This window comes from Colossoma macropomum, unplaced genomic scaffold (assembly GCF_904425465.1).
Source record: "Colossoma macropomum unplaced genomic scaffold, Colossoma_macropomum, whole genome shotgun sequence".
In the NCBI taxonomy this organism is placed as follows: Eukaryota; Metazoa; Chordata; class Actinopteri; order Characiformes; family Serrasalmidae; genus Colossoma; species Colossoma macropomum.
The window spans coordinates 29906867-29924859 of record NW_023494810.1 but is presented as its reverse complement, the minus strand read 5'-3'; the positions used below and the strand labels follow the sequence as shown (position 1 = coordinate 29924859).

At 39.4% G+C, this 17993-nt stretch overlaps 1 protein-coding gene across 1 annotated transcript in view; it reads right to left on the bottom strand.

Annotated features, from left to right (window-relative positions):
* sort1a (sortilin 1a) overlaps positions 1-17993 on the bottom strand; it is a 42189-nt gene that overhangs the window by 16356 nt on the left and 7840 nt on the right. Inside the window, exons 2-6 of the mRNA XM_036559595.1 lie at positions 8127-8186; positions 3562-3635; positions 3000-3102; positions 2639-2800; positions 1047-1120 (exon numbers count right to left, since the gene is read on the bottom strand). Of these exons, the coding sequence (XP_036415488.1) occupies positions 1047-1120; positions 2639-2800; positions 3000-3102; positions 3562-3635; positions 8127-8186 (473 nt within the window). The remainder of the gene's footprint in view (positions 1-1046; positions 1121-2638; positions 2801-2999; positions 3103-3561; positions 3636-8126; positions 8187-17993) is intronic.

Here is a 17993-nt window from a genome sequence, read left to right as displayed (position 1 = left end):
AGAAATGTGTAACAAACCTTTGCGCCCTGGCCATTTAAGAGGTTAAGCTAAATTTTTAATGATAACTCCACCAGTTTTTCAAAATTTCTGAATCGTTAAGTGGTTGAGATGTTAAAAAAAAAAGTTATTTACAGTGGTTTGATGGGAAATTATAATATAGCGCAAATATAGCCACTTTATTTATTATCCAAATCAGCCAGTGAACCTACATTTTAGCTTCTTTTAGAACTAAAACACTGTCAGTCATCAGGCAGTGTATTCACAGCCACTTAGTGTAATAGCTTTCTGTAGGGAAGCAGTTAAAGGCAATAAACTCTTCATGCAACTCGTTCCTATCACCACCACTGTGAACAATGAGTCGGTAAGTTTCTCTAGAACAGGGCATTTCACACCAAACCACTCTGAATGACTCTGTTTACTTAACCATTTAGTCATGCAGAACTTTTGACAAAACTGTGGAATTCCTATTCAAAATGATGAAATTTGATTTGACTCTATTGTTGTATTTGACAAACTTTTTCTTAGTCCTCCAATCACTGCTTAGTTTGTTGATTCTATTGATATATTTTGAATTTGAAGCTTCAGAAACACCAAAGCCAAACATGAATAAAACAGGAAGCATTTGTTCAAAAAATTGCTGTGCCACTGTCAGCGGTCTGCAAAGGTACAATGCCCTTTTACTAATACAGCTTAAATAGGCTAGAACTATAAATCAAAGTAAATGTCAACGTTTGTGCATGAAGCTATCAAATGTAAGACACAAGGTGTCTTAATATAAACAATGTCTCAGACATAAGACAGCGTATTTCTAACCATTTAATGTAACAGCTTTTGGTGGGAGAGCTTTTAGAGGCATTAAACTCTTCAGACGTCTGGTTCCTATCACCACCACTCTGAAAAATTCTGACTCGGTAAGTTTCTCTAAAACGGAGCATTTCACTTCAAACCTCTCCAAATGACTTTGTTTACATCTTAAAGGCCAAATTACACATAAAACTCGAAATATTGCGGCAATTCCCCTTTAAGTTTTGTGCTTGTGGGCTTACCATTTCACCAAACAAACTGTGTCATGAATCTTCTTCCAGCTGTGTCCAAAATCAGTAGACAGCCACAGGTCATACTGTGTCAGAAAGAGAAAGTTCCACTGTAAACCACCCAAATGCTCAGACTCTTACTATGAATTAATTAAGGTTAATGTATATTAACCCTTTAAGACACGTCTGCTTCTATTGGCTAATGTACTCTTCTCTGTTAACACTGCTGTTGCATCTATTTGATACGTAAAGAACGAGATCTAGTAAAGTCAAAAGCTTTTTATTTAACAAATACATAAGAATACAGGAATATTATTCACACTTCAGGAGCTTTTAATTTTTGCTCTGATCAATAATAACATTTCCACAGCAACGTGAATTGCATTCTGAATGTTTGCACACACTCGCTCATTAACTATCACAGTGCACCCAACAATAAAGGCACCATGGAGCATCTTTTATATAATAGCCACGTTTACATGCAGCCTAATAATCCCTTAATAATTCGACTAATAGCTCAATCGGAACAGAATACGTCCATGTAAACACCTCAATCGGAATAGACTAGTCTGGTTGAGGCCATTCGGAATACAATTTCTATCCGATTGAATGAGGTGGGTAATCCTGTAAATAATCTGTTAAATAGAAGAATAATATCCGTGTGAAAGCCTGTATCTGATTACATTCCCAATCGGAAAGTTTAAGTCGGTTCTGATCATGTGCATCACGTCATAGTGAAAGTTTATAACGTTCAACATGGCGGAGCAGAAACTGGTCTGCAGAGGAGACGAAGTTTATGCTCTGATCTTTAAGACGGCGGTGGGACGGACGTCCAGCTTACGTGTCTCAGAACACGACGGCCTTCTTTAATAAGGACACGTGAAGGACGTTTTCCTGAGTCTGATATCATTTTAAAGCAATTCAAAACACAAGCGCACCAACTGAAAACTCATCTCACTCTGACTGTACCTCTGGTACGCTGTCATGGTGACGTTTACTCTAAGCAGTTCTCCACGCATGTGTGTCATTTTGGATCGGATTACTTGTAGTGAGCATGTAAACGGAGATTTTCATCAGACTGTTGAGTAGAGTGAGCATAAACAACTCAGTCTTAATCTATAATCGGAATGTGTGCAACTTCTTTCTATTGCATCTACTATTGCTGGGGAGATGTTAGGTAAGATTAAGTATGGTAAGATTTACTAAAAAAGAAAGTCTTTAATGCAAGTTTAAAAGTTTCAAGCTTCAAAAAGTCACTGGCACAGCTTGCAAAACATGCTGAAGATTATGCTTCTGATCACAGAATTAAAAATTCTTCAAATCATCTGCTGATACTGGAGATTACAGTGCATATCCTCTGTGTGATATTCTCTTTACTTTAATTTTTTTCTTATTTCTTGATATCATTTGAAAACACCAGCTGCCCATTTCATTATGTAAACACCTTATGACAAATGGACCAATAAGAATGGTCCAAAATCACTTTGAATAAAATCTTATTGCGCTAACATACATCAAAATGTCTTTCCTTCTCCTATAGAGATGCAAGTTTTTATGATCGCACCAATAAAGCATTTTATTTATTGAACAGTTGTTGTTCTTACTGCGATGCTGATGGCAGTGAGTATGCTGCTGTTTTCCGGGTTGTAAGCAATCTGCATTATAGGTTGGAAGGGAAGGTCAGAGGGAATAAAACTCTTCCCGAAATCCAGCGAGCGGAAGATCCGTGCGCCCCTCCCTTCAGACACGTCACCTGTGAGGATAACCTAGAAGAGTGGAGATGCAAAATGACATGTCTGGACCTTTCCCACCCCCCAAAGCTTTCAGACTACACACTGAACCTTTCATTGAAAACCTCTAATTGATCGCTTTGAACTGAGCAGTGGAGCACATAAGTTCATACCACCAACAGACAAGCTTAAAAACTTAATAGATATTTAAGCCATGAAAATATCTAACCCTCACCTTCCCAGAGTTCTCTGGGCCAATGGCAATGCCAAACTCAGTCTGGATGAAGGTGTTGTTGATGAGGTCCGTAACATCCTGGAAGGACTTTCCATAGTCTTCGCTGACCCACGGGACAGGACACAGAGTTATAATTAATAAACAATAAAGAATGAAGGATTATTCATAAATACTATTTATTGTTTAATCCCTTAAACCGTAAGGGCCTGTATGTGCCCACACACTCACTCACTCTCAGAACTCACACAGTTTTATAGAAAAGATCTAATAAATGAATTATTGAATTTACAGTAGATACTGAACAATAAGTCTAACCCTAGATTAATAACAAATAAATAAGAAATAAGAGTATTTTGAAGGCTTTAGAGTTCAAAGGGGTAAATAGCCTACAACAGCTTTTTGCCTCAATTTCATTGTCATAAGCTTGCGGTTCTCTAAATGACAACAAGCTTCAGTTCAAAAGACTGATGGAAAACTGCTGAAGTCATGTAGCGTAAAGGGTTTTTGTGAGGGTTGTGTAAAAGGGACTCTGTGTGTCCCCAGAGCTTATTCATACTCTTACCTTCGGTACAGTTTGGACTGGCCGAAGCGGATCATGAAGAAAGGCACCTGAAATGTGGTGAGGACCAGCAGCACCTGCACACAAACATACAGCATACCGGCTCTGTACAGTGCAACATGAAGCAGAGCTAACTAATTCCAGACCCATAGGGCCACTACACTGCACAGCTGAAAATCAAATGTACATAATTTTCCCCTCATTCCAAATGTAGCCAATTAGTCTAGACATGTTTTCTGTTATGAGACAAGCAATAAACCATGAGAGGTCTGTGTTACAGTGGTCTTGGTTAAAGGATCATGCTAAGTATGGATGTGAAACATTAAACCGCCTACCTGTGGTAAAATCGCGGCCTCAAATGGCCTATAACTTTTAAGCCACAGCAGCACCCAATACAACAGACAGTTTAAGTAAGTACAATGCAGTAAAATACAATGTTCAATATATATGAATTTTTGTCATTTTTCAGTTCATCATTTGAAAACATTTAAACATCATTTGAAAACATTTAAACATTTAAAAACATCTAAACATTGAAAACTTTACACTGTGTGTAAAATTCATGATGAACAGACCAAAAGAAATGACCCACAATTACTTGGAAAAAAGTCTGGTTCCTTTGACTTACATTAAAAGTAAAGTAAGTTACAATTTTGGAGATATGAGGTTTTGTTCTGACAACAGTGATATAAAAACCCATATTACCCATAATTCAGCATTACCCCAGTGGGATCTGATCTCTAAAAGAGTGTAAACAACAAGCAGTCTGAGGACCAAAAATGGAAGTCCCCTTTAAAGTTTGCTTACATTGAGAACAGAAAAATTATGGAAATCATTTGTTGCTGGCTCCCTTTGAGGTTTACATTAAAAGAACTGAGTTCAGTTCATTTAAAAAGAATTATATGCGAAAACACCCTCTGACTAGGGCTGTTCAACTGCATTAGTTCTGGAAGCTTCAATCAGTTACATCAATAATAATCGATTATTATCAATCCGTTTTTGGCTAAAATGGCTTCTCAGGCTGTTTACAAACACAAAATCGAACAAAACCTTGGTGTATTTGTTACATAGTCTATCTTGCACTACTGTGTTCCATTAGTATATTCTTTACACAATTTTGAATTGTACAAAAACAATCAAATAGTGGAGAAATCTGAGATTTTAAGATGCACTGCATTCCTACGGAATGGCAAACAATCATTGTCAGGAGAATTTTAAACCGCTATAAACCAGTAAACTGACCAGCAGGGTTGGAGAACCCTGTCAGAGTTTGTGTGTGTGTGTTCTGTGTGAGAGAAAGAGGTGTGGTCAGAGCATGTCAGTTGACGAGGGAACCCAGGCTTAGCTGTGCACTGAAGCATTTAATAGGGATTCAGAGTCTCAGCCAAACAGACAGATACCACAGCGCACAGGCCCGAGCAAATCCACTCGCTTATAGTTTAAGACTCTTACGGCTTTTCATTTAGCTCTTCAGCTAAAGCTCAAACTCTCACCGTCTAAAGCAAAGGATTTCTCCTCACGGCCCGCGACTCTCTGCAGTAGAAAAGAGCTCATTTTGGGGGCCAGTTTCACAGTGCTACGAAGATTAAATAACTATTCTCAGTAATGCACCAATACGGATGTTTTGGGCCAATATCTGATATTTTTCATGTACATATCAGTCAATGCAGATACATAAACATTTACAAAGAATTGAAACCAGGACTACATCTACCTGGATTAGCACTGCAGAAAAATATGACACAATTGTATGCAAAAATTCAAACACCCCTGGTGAGATCCTCTACAGGGAGCTTAAGTGCAGCATTTTTCTGCACATTTTTGCACACTTTCTATTTATTTGCTGATGTTAACATATTGGGAAAAAAAACATCTGTCATAATTTTTGCTTTATACATTTTATGTTTTACTTTTTTCCAATATGTTAAATTCAGCAATTAAGCAGTAACTGTGCATTAAAATGTGCAGAATGTGTTCTCTTCAGATGTCAACATACTTTAAATCAACAAAACATGCCATTTAACCAAGAAACTATCCAAACTTTTGCATACAACTGTATGTATAGATGCTAACAAATGCAGAAAAATCAATAAAACGCAGACATTTAGTGCAGTAGCACAGCATCACCTAAAGCATTCTGCTCTTCTAGAGTTCAATAAATATAACACAAAATATCAGTTTGAAATAACAGTTAATGTTTTTTTAAATACCAGCCGATTTTTTTTAAAGCAAATATCTACCAATACCAATCTGATTCTGATATTATTGTGCATCTCTAATTATTCTTTAGTTGCCTGGACTTAATAATAGGTTCACCATGAACTGCCATTCCTGCTGTTATCAGAAGAAAACCTCGTATCTCCAAAATGGTAACTTTACAGGAGAAGGAAAAAACATACTTTACTTTTAATGTAAGTCAATGGAACCAGACTTTTTTGCCCCCAGGTTATTTTGGGTCATTTCTTTTAGTCCAATCATCATGAAATTTATATACAATGTAAGGGACCACAGGTATTTTCAAATGATGTCAAAAACTGAAAAAACGACAAAAATGGAGATACAAGGTTTTCATCTGACAGCAGCGATATATAAAATAGTAAACTGAACATCTAATGAAATACCAGAGAGGACATCATTTTTGTGGTTCACATTAAAACTCTTGAGCAAGCAATTTCGTAGGCCGCTGGGCTCTTGCTGACTAAGGGCTGCTTCTGAGGGCTATTTCCGTCAGTTAGATTTAGGGTGGTGGTCTGCGGTTTAAAGAAGCAGAGTGCTGAGCGTCCTTTCAGAAAGCATGCGGCGCGAGAAGTGGAAATTTGCTCGCTCTGGATTGTCAATGACATGCCATTCAGACGGGTCACATTCCACACGCTCAGAGCATGAAGTCGGACACACACACACACACACACACACACACAGAACAAGGCCATGAGGTCTCACACAGCTAAAGAGGTTCAATAGACCAATACAAAAAAGCAACTGAGAGCGTTTTTAAGGGTACATTGGCTGTAACACTGAATTAAAGCCACCAGTTAGCTTTATGCTACTTGCTAGTTGGTAGTTACTAGTCTCGTGGGGAGAGACATGATCCAGCAACAAGAATACACGTCTGAAGACAACCTGTTAAACTTTTGGTGCTGGACTGCAAACAAGCGTACACCGCCCCTAAAACCCACCCCCAAGTACTGCCGGTCCCTGCTCTTTTGAGTACAATCAATAACACAAACAAAGCTAACTAGTCGAGCTATCGTTAGCTAACAGAGCTGTTTTCCCCTGCAGAAGGTAATGTTTATCTTTGAGTTGAGTTTTTTGGGGGGATTTTCCAGCCATGCATCCACAGGCTAACAACAGGCTTGTTGTCAGTTGAGCAATGTTTACACCATCACCCCCTACTTTGAGCTCCTCCTTCACGAGGTGTTGGATTGGTTTAGAAATGTCTCACTCAGTCTGTTCTGTTAATAAGTCTCAGGAATGTTTACGTTAACACCCAAAATTTCTCCTGGCTGTCTCCCCTCTTGTTGTGAGGTCACAACTCACCCTATGAGACTAGGTGGCTACTAGTTTTCATGAATTATTAGCAGCACTAATATGATAACTATAAAATGTTCTAGCAGTAAAAGGACCAATGTTAACAACACATCAACACAAGGCGATTTCAATATGAGAATTATTGATATTAATACTGAAAAAATGATGATTAAGACCATGCTTTGACAATTCAATAAGGCAGCCATTTAACCCCTTAATGGTCACGGCCCACCGGCAGGCCCAAAGTTTACTTACACACTTCTATAACCTAAGAATACACTCTTTAAAAAAGCTGGTTCTTCAAGGGTTCTTTAATAATGAAAATGATTATATACAGAACCTTGAACTCTCAAAGAACCCTTTGCATGATTAAAGGGTTCCTTGGGGTGTGAAAGGGTTCTTCAGGGTGATGGAGAATGTACTGAAGATGGTTCCTCATAGAACCTTTTTAAAAAAGGTTCTAAGCGGCACCAAAAAGGGTTCTTCTACTGTTACAAGCTTGATATTCTAACAATAGAAGAGCCCTTTTCGGTGCTATATAGAACCCTACACAGCACATTCTCCATTAATCTGAAGAACTCCTTCACACTGCAAAGAACCTTTTAATCAGGCAAAGGGTTTTTTGAGAGTTCATGGTTCTACATAGAACCATTTTCTTTACTGAAGAACCATCTTTTTTAAGAGTGTAGCTCAGCCAGTTTGCACTGAATTCCATGTAGTTACTGAATAATAAGCCTTAGAGTGTAATAAGCCTGGGGTTTTAAGGGGTTAAGCAGCATTATTTTGACTGAAAAAGCTGTGAAGGCCCTTATTAGCAATGTGGGATATCACTGTTCAGTGGTTTCTAATCTAAATGATTTATACAGTTCTTTGGCTAATCTGGTGGAAATGTGTAATTGCATGCAATGTGCAGAATTTTTAGGTCTTATAGTTAAGAGTCTGACAAAAAAACAACAACAAAAAAAACCAATTTCATCACTATTTCAACATTTTTAACAACATATTTCATTTTCATATGTGGTAGCAATGGGGACACTCACCCCTGTTCCATCTCCAACCCAGGCAAGAGACACAGAGCCGCTCAGGTCATTAAAGGCATACTGGAAAAGAGAAACGACAAAGAGTGAACAAAGCATGAAACTCACCCATTACAGCTCAGTACATACAGCAATAAAAGTAGGTCATTCATAATGAGGTTTCTTTGTGATATTCTAAACATGACTGAATTGGATCTCAGTACGGGATGATTTGGGACATTATTAAGTGACAGAGGACTTCTCTGATTCAAGATCTGGAAGCCTGGAGAAATTACGAAAAGCCACAGCAGTCAGTAAGTCAATACTGATAATAGGGTATGCACTTTCTGTCCATCAAACCAAAACCACCTTCCAGCTTCTATTAAATTCAGCTCTCTGCGTTTCTCTCCTGTCCTAATAATGCACTACTGCAGGAAGAGGGTAGATAACCATGAACCCCAGAGAGCGGTTCAGACGGACTCATCCAGTGGTTTGTTTTCGTTTCAAGGCCTTGTGTCAACTTTGTTTCTCCTTGTTTATTCACAACACAAAAGTTTCAGTGTCTGATCTTAAAGGAAAGGTTCAGAGAAAAAAAACAGATGTACAATTTTCCCCCTTCACCTCATAGTCAGCCAATCAGCCAATACATTTTTTATCTGAATACTGTTTCTTTAGTTTTGCACAGGAGCCAAGAGGCTAATGTTGCAAACAAGTAAGATTAGATTATGTACACCAATTAGCACTGTGCTAAAACCTGCCTAAGAACATCTCGAGTTGTTAAGAAGTGGTTGCCAGAAATTGACAAAATCAACAAAAGTACGAATTCAGGCACCAGGATGGCGCTACTACTGTTTTTAGCTTTGTGCTGTATTTTTTAATAGGTCCCATTTTTACAGATATCCAGTGGGGAACCATCAAGGCCTTCAGAAAAGGCTTAATGATTTCTGGAAACAAAAAAAATACATGCTTGTAATTTTTAGCTCATTTTTTTTTAGTTTAGTATCTGGGTAAATAAAGGCAGAAATTAGCATAATTGTAGAGCGATTTTTTTGCTCATTTTTTGGCCTAAGCTGAAGGCCTAGCCAAAAAGTCACAGTTTGCCACGGTAAATAATAGCATGCCAAAGAGTCGGAAACCACACAATCAAGTATATTTAACAATATTTAACAACCCGTCATTGTTTGAGGGTATGAATTAGAAATTATGCTAATTAGCGTGTATATCGCTGCTGTCGAAAGGAAACCTTGTATCTCCAAAATGGTAACTTTACAGAAAAGGAAAAAACCTACTTTACTTTTAATGTAAGTCAATGGAACCAGAGTTTTCTCAAAGTCATTTTGGGCCGTTTCTTTTGGTCCATTCATCGTGAAATTTACACATAATATCAAGGGCAGTGAGCATTTTCAAACTATGTTAAAAACTCAAAAACGGCAAGAATGGAGATACAAGGTTTCGTTCCGACAGCAGCGATATGCTTCCAATACGGAGTAGACACAGTAACTTTGTAGCTCCAGTGCAAAAACTAAAGAAGCAAACTTCAGACACCAAACATGTCTTGGCTAATCGGCTACATTTGAGGCATGGGGGAAGAACGTCATGGTTACAATGAAAAGTTCAGTCATTTCTACAGAAAGAAATAAGAAGCTTCGATTTAAATGTAAATCAGGTACATGTAGTCATTCTACATGCATCAGAAAATGCTTAACGCAGTAAGACTAAAACCAAACTTCCACGAACCGACTGTTTCTCTTCCTCGTTTTACTTCCATTCTGTTTTTTTTCTGCACTCTTCCTCTCTTCTCTCTCTCTTGTTGAACTCTCTTTTCTTCTGACAACTTCTGCAGCACAACTAGAAGCTCAGACAGCCACTATTATTGAAGCCCTCAGGGACTGGAACACAACGAAGATTGAGTATGAGAAAAAAAAACACTGGGAAAAAAAACTGGTCTAGGGCTCCAAAAAAGCAAGACAGATACTCTCACTCTCTCACAAACATACACGCAAATAGACACAAGTGGAAGAATAAAAACATGAAATGAAAATGGCTGCAGCTGCAGAGCAATATAGCACAGCATCTAAATCTTATGCAATCTAGATTAACACAAAGCATTTAGAGAGAAAATGAAATACTAAAAAGCTGAAATACGCAGTCACCAACAGCAGCAGCAGGACTGCCGTTTTATTAGGGCATGAGAAACTTACACATGGGCCAAATCTCAGGTATGGAAGCTACAAAAAGTGAAGTATAAGCCGTAACTGAGCTGCTTGCCAAGCGTCATTCACACATCGCAGTAGAAAAAAACAGTAGTAGCAGTAGGAGACACCGGCCTGCTAGTCGACCAGATAATATAAAACTATAAATGTTTAACTCATACCTTGTTTTGCACACAGGAGCAATAACGACCAACGTAACTTTAACACGCTGGCGATTTCTAGTAGTAGTAAGTCTAGTATGACGTAAATGTTAATGAACTGGTTGATGATAGCACCATATCCTGAGTTGATTAACTGTAGTTACTCTACTTATGTGATGCTATGTGGCGTGTTTGGCTACATTCATGCTCAAACAGGCCGTGCATATGTGCTTCCAATCCTTAAACTCAAACCTCCCCGCATTTATCCCCAAAGTGTCAGTGCATCAGTGCTGATGCAGTGCTCAATAAACCCCTACTTCTTGTACAAGAGTGACGAGCAGAGCTAACATGCAGCTCCGAAAGTTGGAGCTGGGTGTTTGAGGCCCAGCAAATGCCTCACAGTCACAGTAGTTATTGTTTACATGGGATTTTCACTGGTCAACGTCAAAAATATTACTTTGGAGGTCACATATTCAGTAAGTGTTTTTTCAGTTTTTTCCCATTTTTGGTTATGTATTCATTAGATTTTAATACTGAAAATAGAACAAAGTCATTTTGGGTGGGCCAGTGATAAAAGTGGGTGGGCCTAAGCCAGATGGGTCCTTCTTTGTGAGCCTGTGCGTGTAACACTAATACAAGACACATGATGTGGCCCAAAAAACTTTTATTTTAGACATATTTTCGCATGTTTGTTTTCCCACTTGACTCAGTAGGATTACTTCTTTCAACTTTAACAAAAAAATACATAGTGCTACTTTAACATGCATTAAAGTTAAGAACTTACTGTTTTGGAGATATGGGTTTTTCTTATGACAGTGACGGTATGATTGAACAAAATTCATTTCTTATAAAACGTTTCAAAATTTCTGTCTAAAATTCTGGATTTTGCAGTGCAATAAGCTCAAAAAGGGCTTCTGAAAGTCATAAGAGCTGAAATGTCTGTAAGCCTGCCTTCCTGACAGAGCTACCAATGTTTAACCAGCGTTCTGACTGCATGTATGGGTTCTTCTGTCAGTTAGTTATGTTTTCTGAGCTACATTTAGAACCATGCTATGGACAGAGTGGGGTTACACACAGATTTGTGAAAGGAAGCGGTTCAGTCGTACAAGCTGTACTTTTAAAGACTGATTTTAGCCTGGTCAAAACTGTAACGAACAGCAATCACGTCTGGACTCAAGGTCAAACTGTAGAGCAACAAGCAAGCCGAGCAGACTGCGACCCCACAGACAGTGAGTTAATATACTGTACTGAGCTCCTGATCTCTGGGGTCGTGTTCTATGGGTAATGCCATGGTCAACACTGAACACACACACACACACTCGGCTCCCTTTCGGGCTGTCTGGGTCATGCTTCCTGTGATTTCAGATGAAGCAGAAGTAACAGGCTCTGTCTGGCTAAGTGCCAGCCCTGCAATGTCCTTCAGTAAAAAATAAAAAATCAGGACATAATCTGATGCTACATGTAGGAGATTACTAATACTAAATAAAACGTAAGTCCGCAGTTTCTGACTATCTTCTCTCCTTCTATTTCGAGCAGGCATGCCATAATCACCACACTATTATCAGTTACAGATTATCATGATAACAGTTATCAGGCACGTTTCTCCTGCAGGGCAGAGTGAGGCACAGATTTCACACATTCTGTTTTCTGCTGCACAATTTTTAAAATACTTGAACAATATTAGTAATGTTTAATATAGAGGGTGGCTCTTTTACTGCCCTGTTGCAGCTCCACAGATGAATTTGATTTGTAGGTAAAAATAAAATGATCCTCCTTTGCAGTAAAATAAAGCTCTGCTGATCGTTCAACACAGTTTTACCAATAAATGGTCTTAAACGGAGTTAATGTAGAACTGCTAATTCACTCTTTAACCCTGAAGGTTGGTGCACAGACTGCTGGTCACCCTAGCAACGCAGACAAGAATCTCGACTAGCTAGTAGCTACCGAAAAGGCAAAGAGAGAGATTTAAGAGACGAATGGATGTTGAATCTACTACGAGAAACTGTCAAACACTACAAAGTCACGAGGCTGAAGTCAGCTTCTCGTTCGCCAGCTTCTTGTTCCAATTTTTCCGTTCCACCTTAAATGGTGCAACAGTTACATTCTGGCGCTTCAGGAACCATTTAAGGTAGAATGGGAAAATTCAAACAAGAAGCTGGAGAATGATAAACTGATTCCATTCTCTGTACGCTGAATGTCAAACATTGAGAGACATTTTACAAAAAAACTGCTCCACTTTTGAGGAAAAGTTTCCTGCCGGAGATGCGAGAAAAGCGGCTATAGCTGAGCTAAAGCTTAAAGCTGAGTGTTTTCATTTATATATTCTATTTTTAGCCTGTACTAGGACATCAGCACATACTGAGACATATCTACAGCCAAGATGGTAAAATGGACATAAAATGTTGTGGCTCCCAAGGTGGTTCGATTTTTGTTGAAAGGACAAAGTGGCTCTTGTCAACATTTGGGTTGCCGACCCCTGTTTGGCTACAGATCAAAATGCAAACTTAACCTACTGTTAATGAACAATTAACAGTTAACAATTAACAGTTAACAATTAAATTATGTGCTAATGTTACTGCTAATTTTAGAAGACACCGCAGTGGGGCTAGCTGTTAAGTCACTGGTAAACAGAGGCAATTAATTCGGTACAATTCCAGGTTGGTTGAACTGGATGAGATTTCCAACCAAAATACATAGAAATACATGCCTGAAAATAAATCGAATTAGTGGAAAGAGACCGTGTCAAGCAACAGAAAACATATTTTGGAAGTATAACAGCTAATATCAGCACTATAAAATTTCATTTACAAACACTTTTAGTCCACTTTTGATGAATCTGTGCATAAAAGCTTAAAAAACTAAACTGTACTCTTTTGAATTTTATATGCGAGGATAAGGATTTCTCTAAATGTTTACCCATAACTAAGCTCACTGCATGGAGGCTGTACTTTAGCCTGACTAACTCTGACTGTTGTTTCACAGAGTTGTGTACATGCTTCAAAACGGTGCTACATTAAACACACCTACAGAGCAAAAAAATTAGTGTGAAAAAAAAGTTGCTTTTATGGTACAAAAATCTGTTTACCTACATAAAACATCTGTTATATTGTAGCTCACGCTAGGCTGAGCCCCACTCTCCCCTCTGTCTGCACTCTCTCTTCTTATATGACTTAAATGTGTTTTCTGTGCAAACTTTCCTGCATGACTCAAACATTCCTATATTAACTAATGTCGCACTGGTGATGTTAGTCTTTGTCCCCTTTAACTCATTAAAATCTGCCCCAGAGTGGTTGTTAAGCGTGCATGTCCATGATAAAATAATAAATCATAATAAAACGGGTCAGCATGTGGAATCGGAGAATTCTGTGTGCTGCCACGTTTCCTATCACTGTGTAAAAGAAGCTCCACGCTGCCTTTGCTCTTGTATGCACTGTGATAGTTTCTAAGCGAGTGTGTGTCCACATTCAAAAAGCAATTCACATTGCTATGGACACACTTATTCATTTGTTTGATTTGAGTAAACAAAACAGCTTGAGACACAAAGAAAAAATAATCTATCATTTTTTGGCTTTGTTAGTGTATGTTTTTACATGTACAAACAAACAAGACAACAGCACTGAGAAGCCAAGTGATTAATAAAGACGAGTAGACTAAAAAGCAGAAATGATAGGATTAGTAAAGCAATAATGAGCAGAGAACTGTGAACCGCGAAGGCTGTGGAGGAGTAAGCACTGCGGCCTGATGGTCCGAGCTGGGCTGAGAGAGTCAGAGGTCGTACTGACTCAGCGTGAGAAGTGAGCACAAGTGCTGAGGTTTATCGTCCCCTGAGGGATGTGAGCTGCGTAACGGTATGCATGCAGAATCCTGCGCACGGTTGTAGCACTGCCGGCTAAAACATACAGCTGAAAAACACAGCGGCGCAGGGCTGAACTGGGGCTGAACTGGGGCTGAACTGAGCTGAACGGGGGCTTTATGTGTGCGTGTGAGAAAGACTGAAGAAGAGTGTTCTCCCTCGCTCTTTACACCATTCAGTTCCATTGGAATGTCTGTGTGTGTCCCACATTTCAGTCAGCCTGACATACTCATTGAGAACGAGAGAGAGAGAGAGAGAGAGAGAGAGAGAGAGAGAGAGAGAGAGAGAGAGAGAGAGAAAGAGAGAGAGAGAGAAAGAGAGAAAGAGAGAGAGAGAGAGAGAGAGGGGGGAGAGAGAGAGAGAGAGAGAGAGAGAGAGAGCAATAGGAGAAAGGGAACGAATGTGTGAGGGAAAAGAGAAAAGAACATGAGAAAGAAAGAAACAAAGAAACAAAGAAAGAAAGCAGACAAATAAAGAAAGAAAATGCAGAGTGAAAAACAGAAAGAAGGGAGACAAAAAGAAAAAAGTGAGAAAGACAGAAAAGACAGAGACAGAGAGAGAGAGAGAGAGAGAGAGAGAGAGAGAGAGAAATGGCACAAGAGAAACAAAGAGAGAGAGAAAGAAAGAAAGAAAAAGAAAGAAAAAGAAAAAATGCAGAGACAAAGAGGAAGATAGAGAGAAAGAAAGAGACAGAAAGAAAGAGACAGACAGACAGAAAGAAAAAGAAAGAAACAAAGAAAGAAAGAAAGAGATAGAGACAAAAACAAAAATAAAGAAAGAAAATGCAGAGACAGAGAGGAAGAGAAGTGAGAAAGACAGAAAAAAACAGAGAGAGAGAAAAAGTGAGAAAAAGCACAAGAGAAACAAAGAGAGACAGAAAACAGAAAAAAGAAAGAGAGAAAGAGAGTGAGAAAGAGCGCAAAACAAGAAACAAAGTGGGAGAAAGAAAGAACAAAAGAAAGAAAAAGATGAGAAAGACATGAAAGAGAGAGAGAGAGAGAGAGAGAGAGAGAGAGAGAGAGAGAGAGACACATACTACACATTCGAGAGAGCAAATGCCAGTGAAGCTAAGAGGGGCTTATCAGTGGTTTTACCAAGAATCAGTAAACCACAGACAATCTGAAGACAAACCAACCAGCAAACAGAAACACAGCCCCCCATCTCATCTGCCCATTTACAGCCCATAAGGCCCCATTAGTCTGAAGAGCCTGCTGCCTCCAGGGCGAGCCTTCACAGCATTTCTGCAATTCTACCTCGCTCCCCAGAGACCACCGCCACTCCACAGCTCACACAGCCCCCCAGACTTAGTCACACTCACACACTTACAATGTTCACAATTCTATTTAAAAAGCTGAACGCGTTCCCACAAAAACAGTCAAGTCCATCAAAACAAAAAGGAGCAGTGGATGTTTGGAAAGCGCAGGCAAACAGGTCCAGTGGAAACCTGCGCTTGGCCGTTCCAAGCGTGAACACAAGTTTCCATGTTAGCGGACGCAGACCCGTCCGCCTCCCGTGTCTCGTGTAACCCACCCAAACACGGCTCCGTTACCCTGGGTTGAGCAGCACGTGCTCTCAAGAATGCTGCGAAAACAACTTGCTCAGAGCACCTGCACCGAATCTACAGCCAGCGTTTTACAGAATGTTCTTTTTTTAATTTTGTGCAGCTGCTGCCAATCACACTGCCCGTCTCGCCTTCTCTACATTGGAGGAAACAAACAAAACAAAAAACCAAAACAAACTGACACACAGTAGGACTAGCTGACATTTTGATGCTGGCCAACTGCTGGCAGGCCTGCTGAGCCTGGCCCAGCTTTATGAGGGAGAGAGAGAGACAGTATGAACTAACGTCTCCTTCAGCCACGGCGGGGGCGGGGGGGTCAAACTAAGCAGCCGACGGCAGCAACAAACTCACCCTGAGGCAGCGTTTAGAGACGACAGGCTGTAAATGCTCAAATCACGGTTGTTTATGGTCATTAACCTAAATCAGAACTTCGTTTCCAGATGCAAATATAATGGCCCTGAGATGGCCCAGCTGATGTGAGTTGCACAATGACATCTGGACTTCTTACAACTTTGCAGGGGAACTGAAGAGCCACTCTGACTGGTTTCACGCAATATGGTGAAGAAATAAAGAAGCAAATCTGTGTCAAGACCAATATCTCCAGACCAAAAGGCTTTATATACTAGCAGGAATTAAAGGAATAATTTCATGAAAAATCTAAAAATGCAATTTTCCCACCTAAACTAATGCAGTCCATCTGTGAAGATGCGTTTATTCTCCAAATTTTACTTCTGTAGAAACCACATCAACAAGTAAATATGTGTAGCATGTGTAATTATACTTATTATATGAGCATGTGTGTTCCATGTCCTTTGGTAACTGCTGCAGCCAAACCTCCCACTTGAAGGCCAACATCTATCTACACTATATGTCCAAAAGTTTGTAGACATCTGCTCAACCAATGTTTCTTCTGAAATCAAGGGTATTAATAAGGAGTTTGTCCCCCTTTAACTGCAGTAACAGCCTCTACTCTTCTGGGAAGACTTTACACTAGATGTCGGAACATTGCTGTGAGGATTTGACTGCATTCAGCCACAAGAGCATTAGTGAGGTCAGGCACTGATGTTGGATGATTAGTTCTGGATCACTCAAGTTCTTCCCAAAGGAACTGAATGAAGCTCCATCACTGAAGAGAATGCAGTTCCACTGCTCCACAGCCCAATGCTGGGAGGTAATACCTTTTTAGCTGATGCTTGGCATTAGGCATGGTGACGCTCCAGAGCGTCTCATTCTATTGGTCAGTGCTTTTCTATGGAGATTACACAAGCTGTGTGCACAATTAAACACCTGTTTCAGCAGTGGATGAAAGTCAAAGTAGCTGAATTCCCTAATTAGAAGGGTTGTCTGGATACTTTTGGACATATAGTCTATATAGTACTTGAAATTACTTAACAGCTCAACAGGGTTTCAGGGTTTTAGTGGCTGCTAATTGACTGGCTTCCATAAAATGCAATGTTACATGGATATAACAATGATAACATGAGAAGAATTAGATTATAACATACCTCCAACTGGAGATTTTTCTATATGGGCCGACAAAAACAAATAATTCCTTAGAAAGCTCCTTATGGTGATGCCGGTTTGTTGTAACAGTAGCTATTATTGCTTTGCACATCTTACGCACAACACTGGGGAGTCAGAATGGTCATCAAGTATTTTCACAGGCTAGTAGCTCATTACAGTTATTTTTGAGGTTTGCACATGTACTTGTGTAATTGGCTGTTTAGCTGAATGGTTAAGTCACTCATTATCAATGAGAAAAAGCATCAAGTCCAAAGGTACTTGTTGGTTCTAGTGCTACATTCCTGCCAATCAAATTACACCACTATGGCACTGTGTGTGAGGTAATTTGAGGTCATCGCAGCTTTTAATGATATGTTTATCTCAGAAACTAATATCGCAATAACAATGAAAATACAATTCATCATATAGCCCTACTCCCAATGCAAGAACTTTTGGCTGGCTTGGGATTTTTTGCTTGATATTCCCTTGTTACGATGACATCTGCTCAGAAAAAAATGAATGACAGTTAGAGTGATCCTTGTAGCATCAGCTGAATGATATAATCTTAACCCTGCAAGACAAGCTGTAAGACTGTGAATTAGCTGTAATATAAGTTTCTCC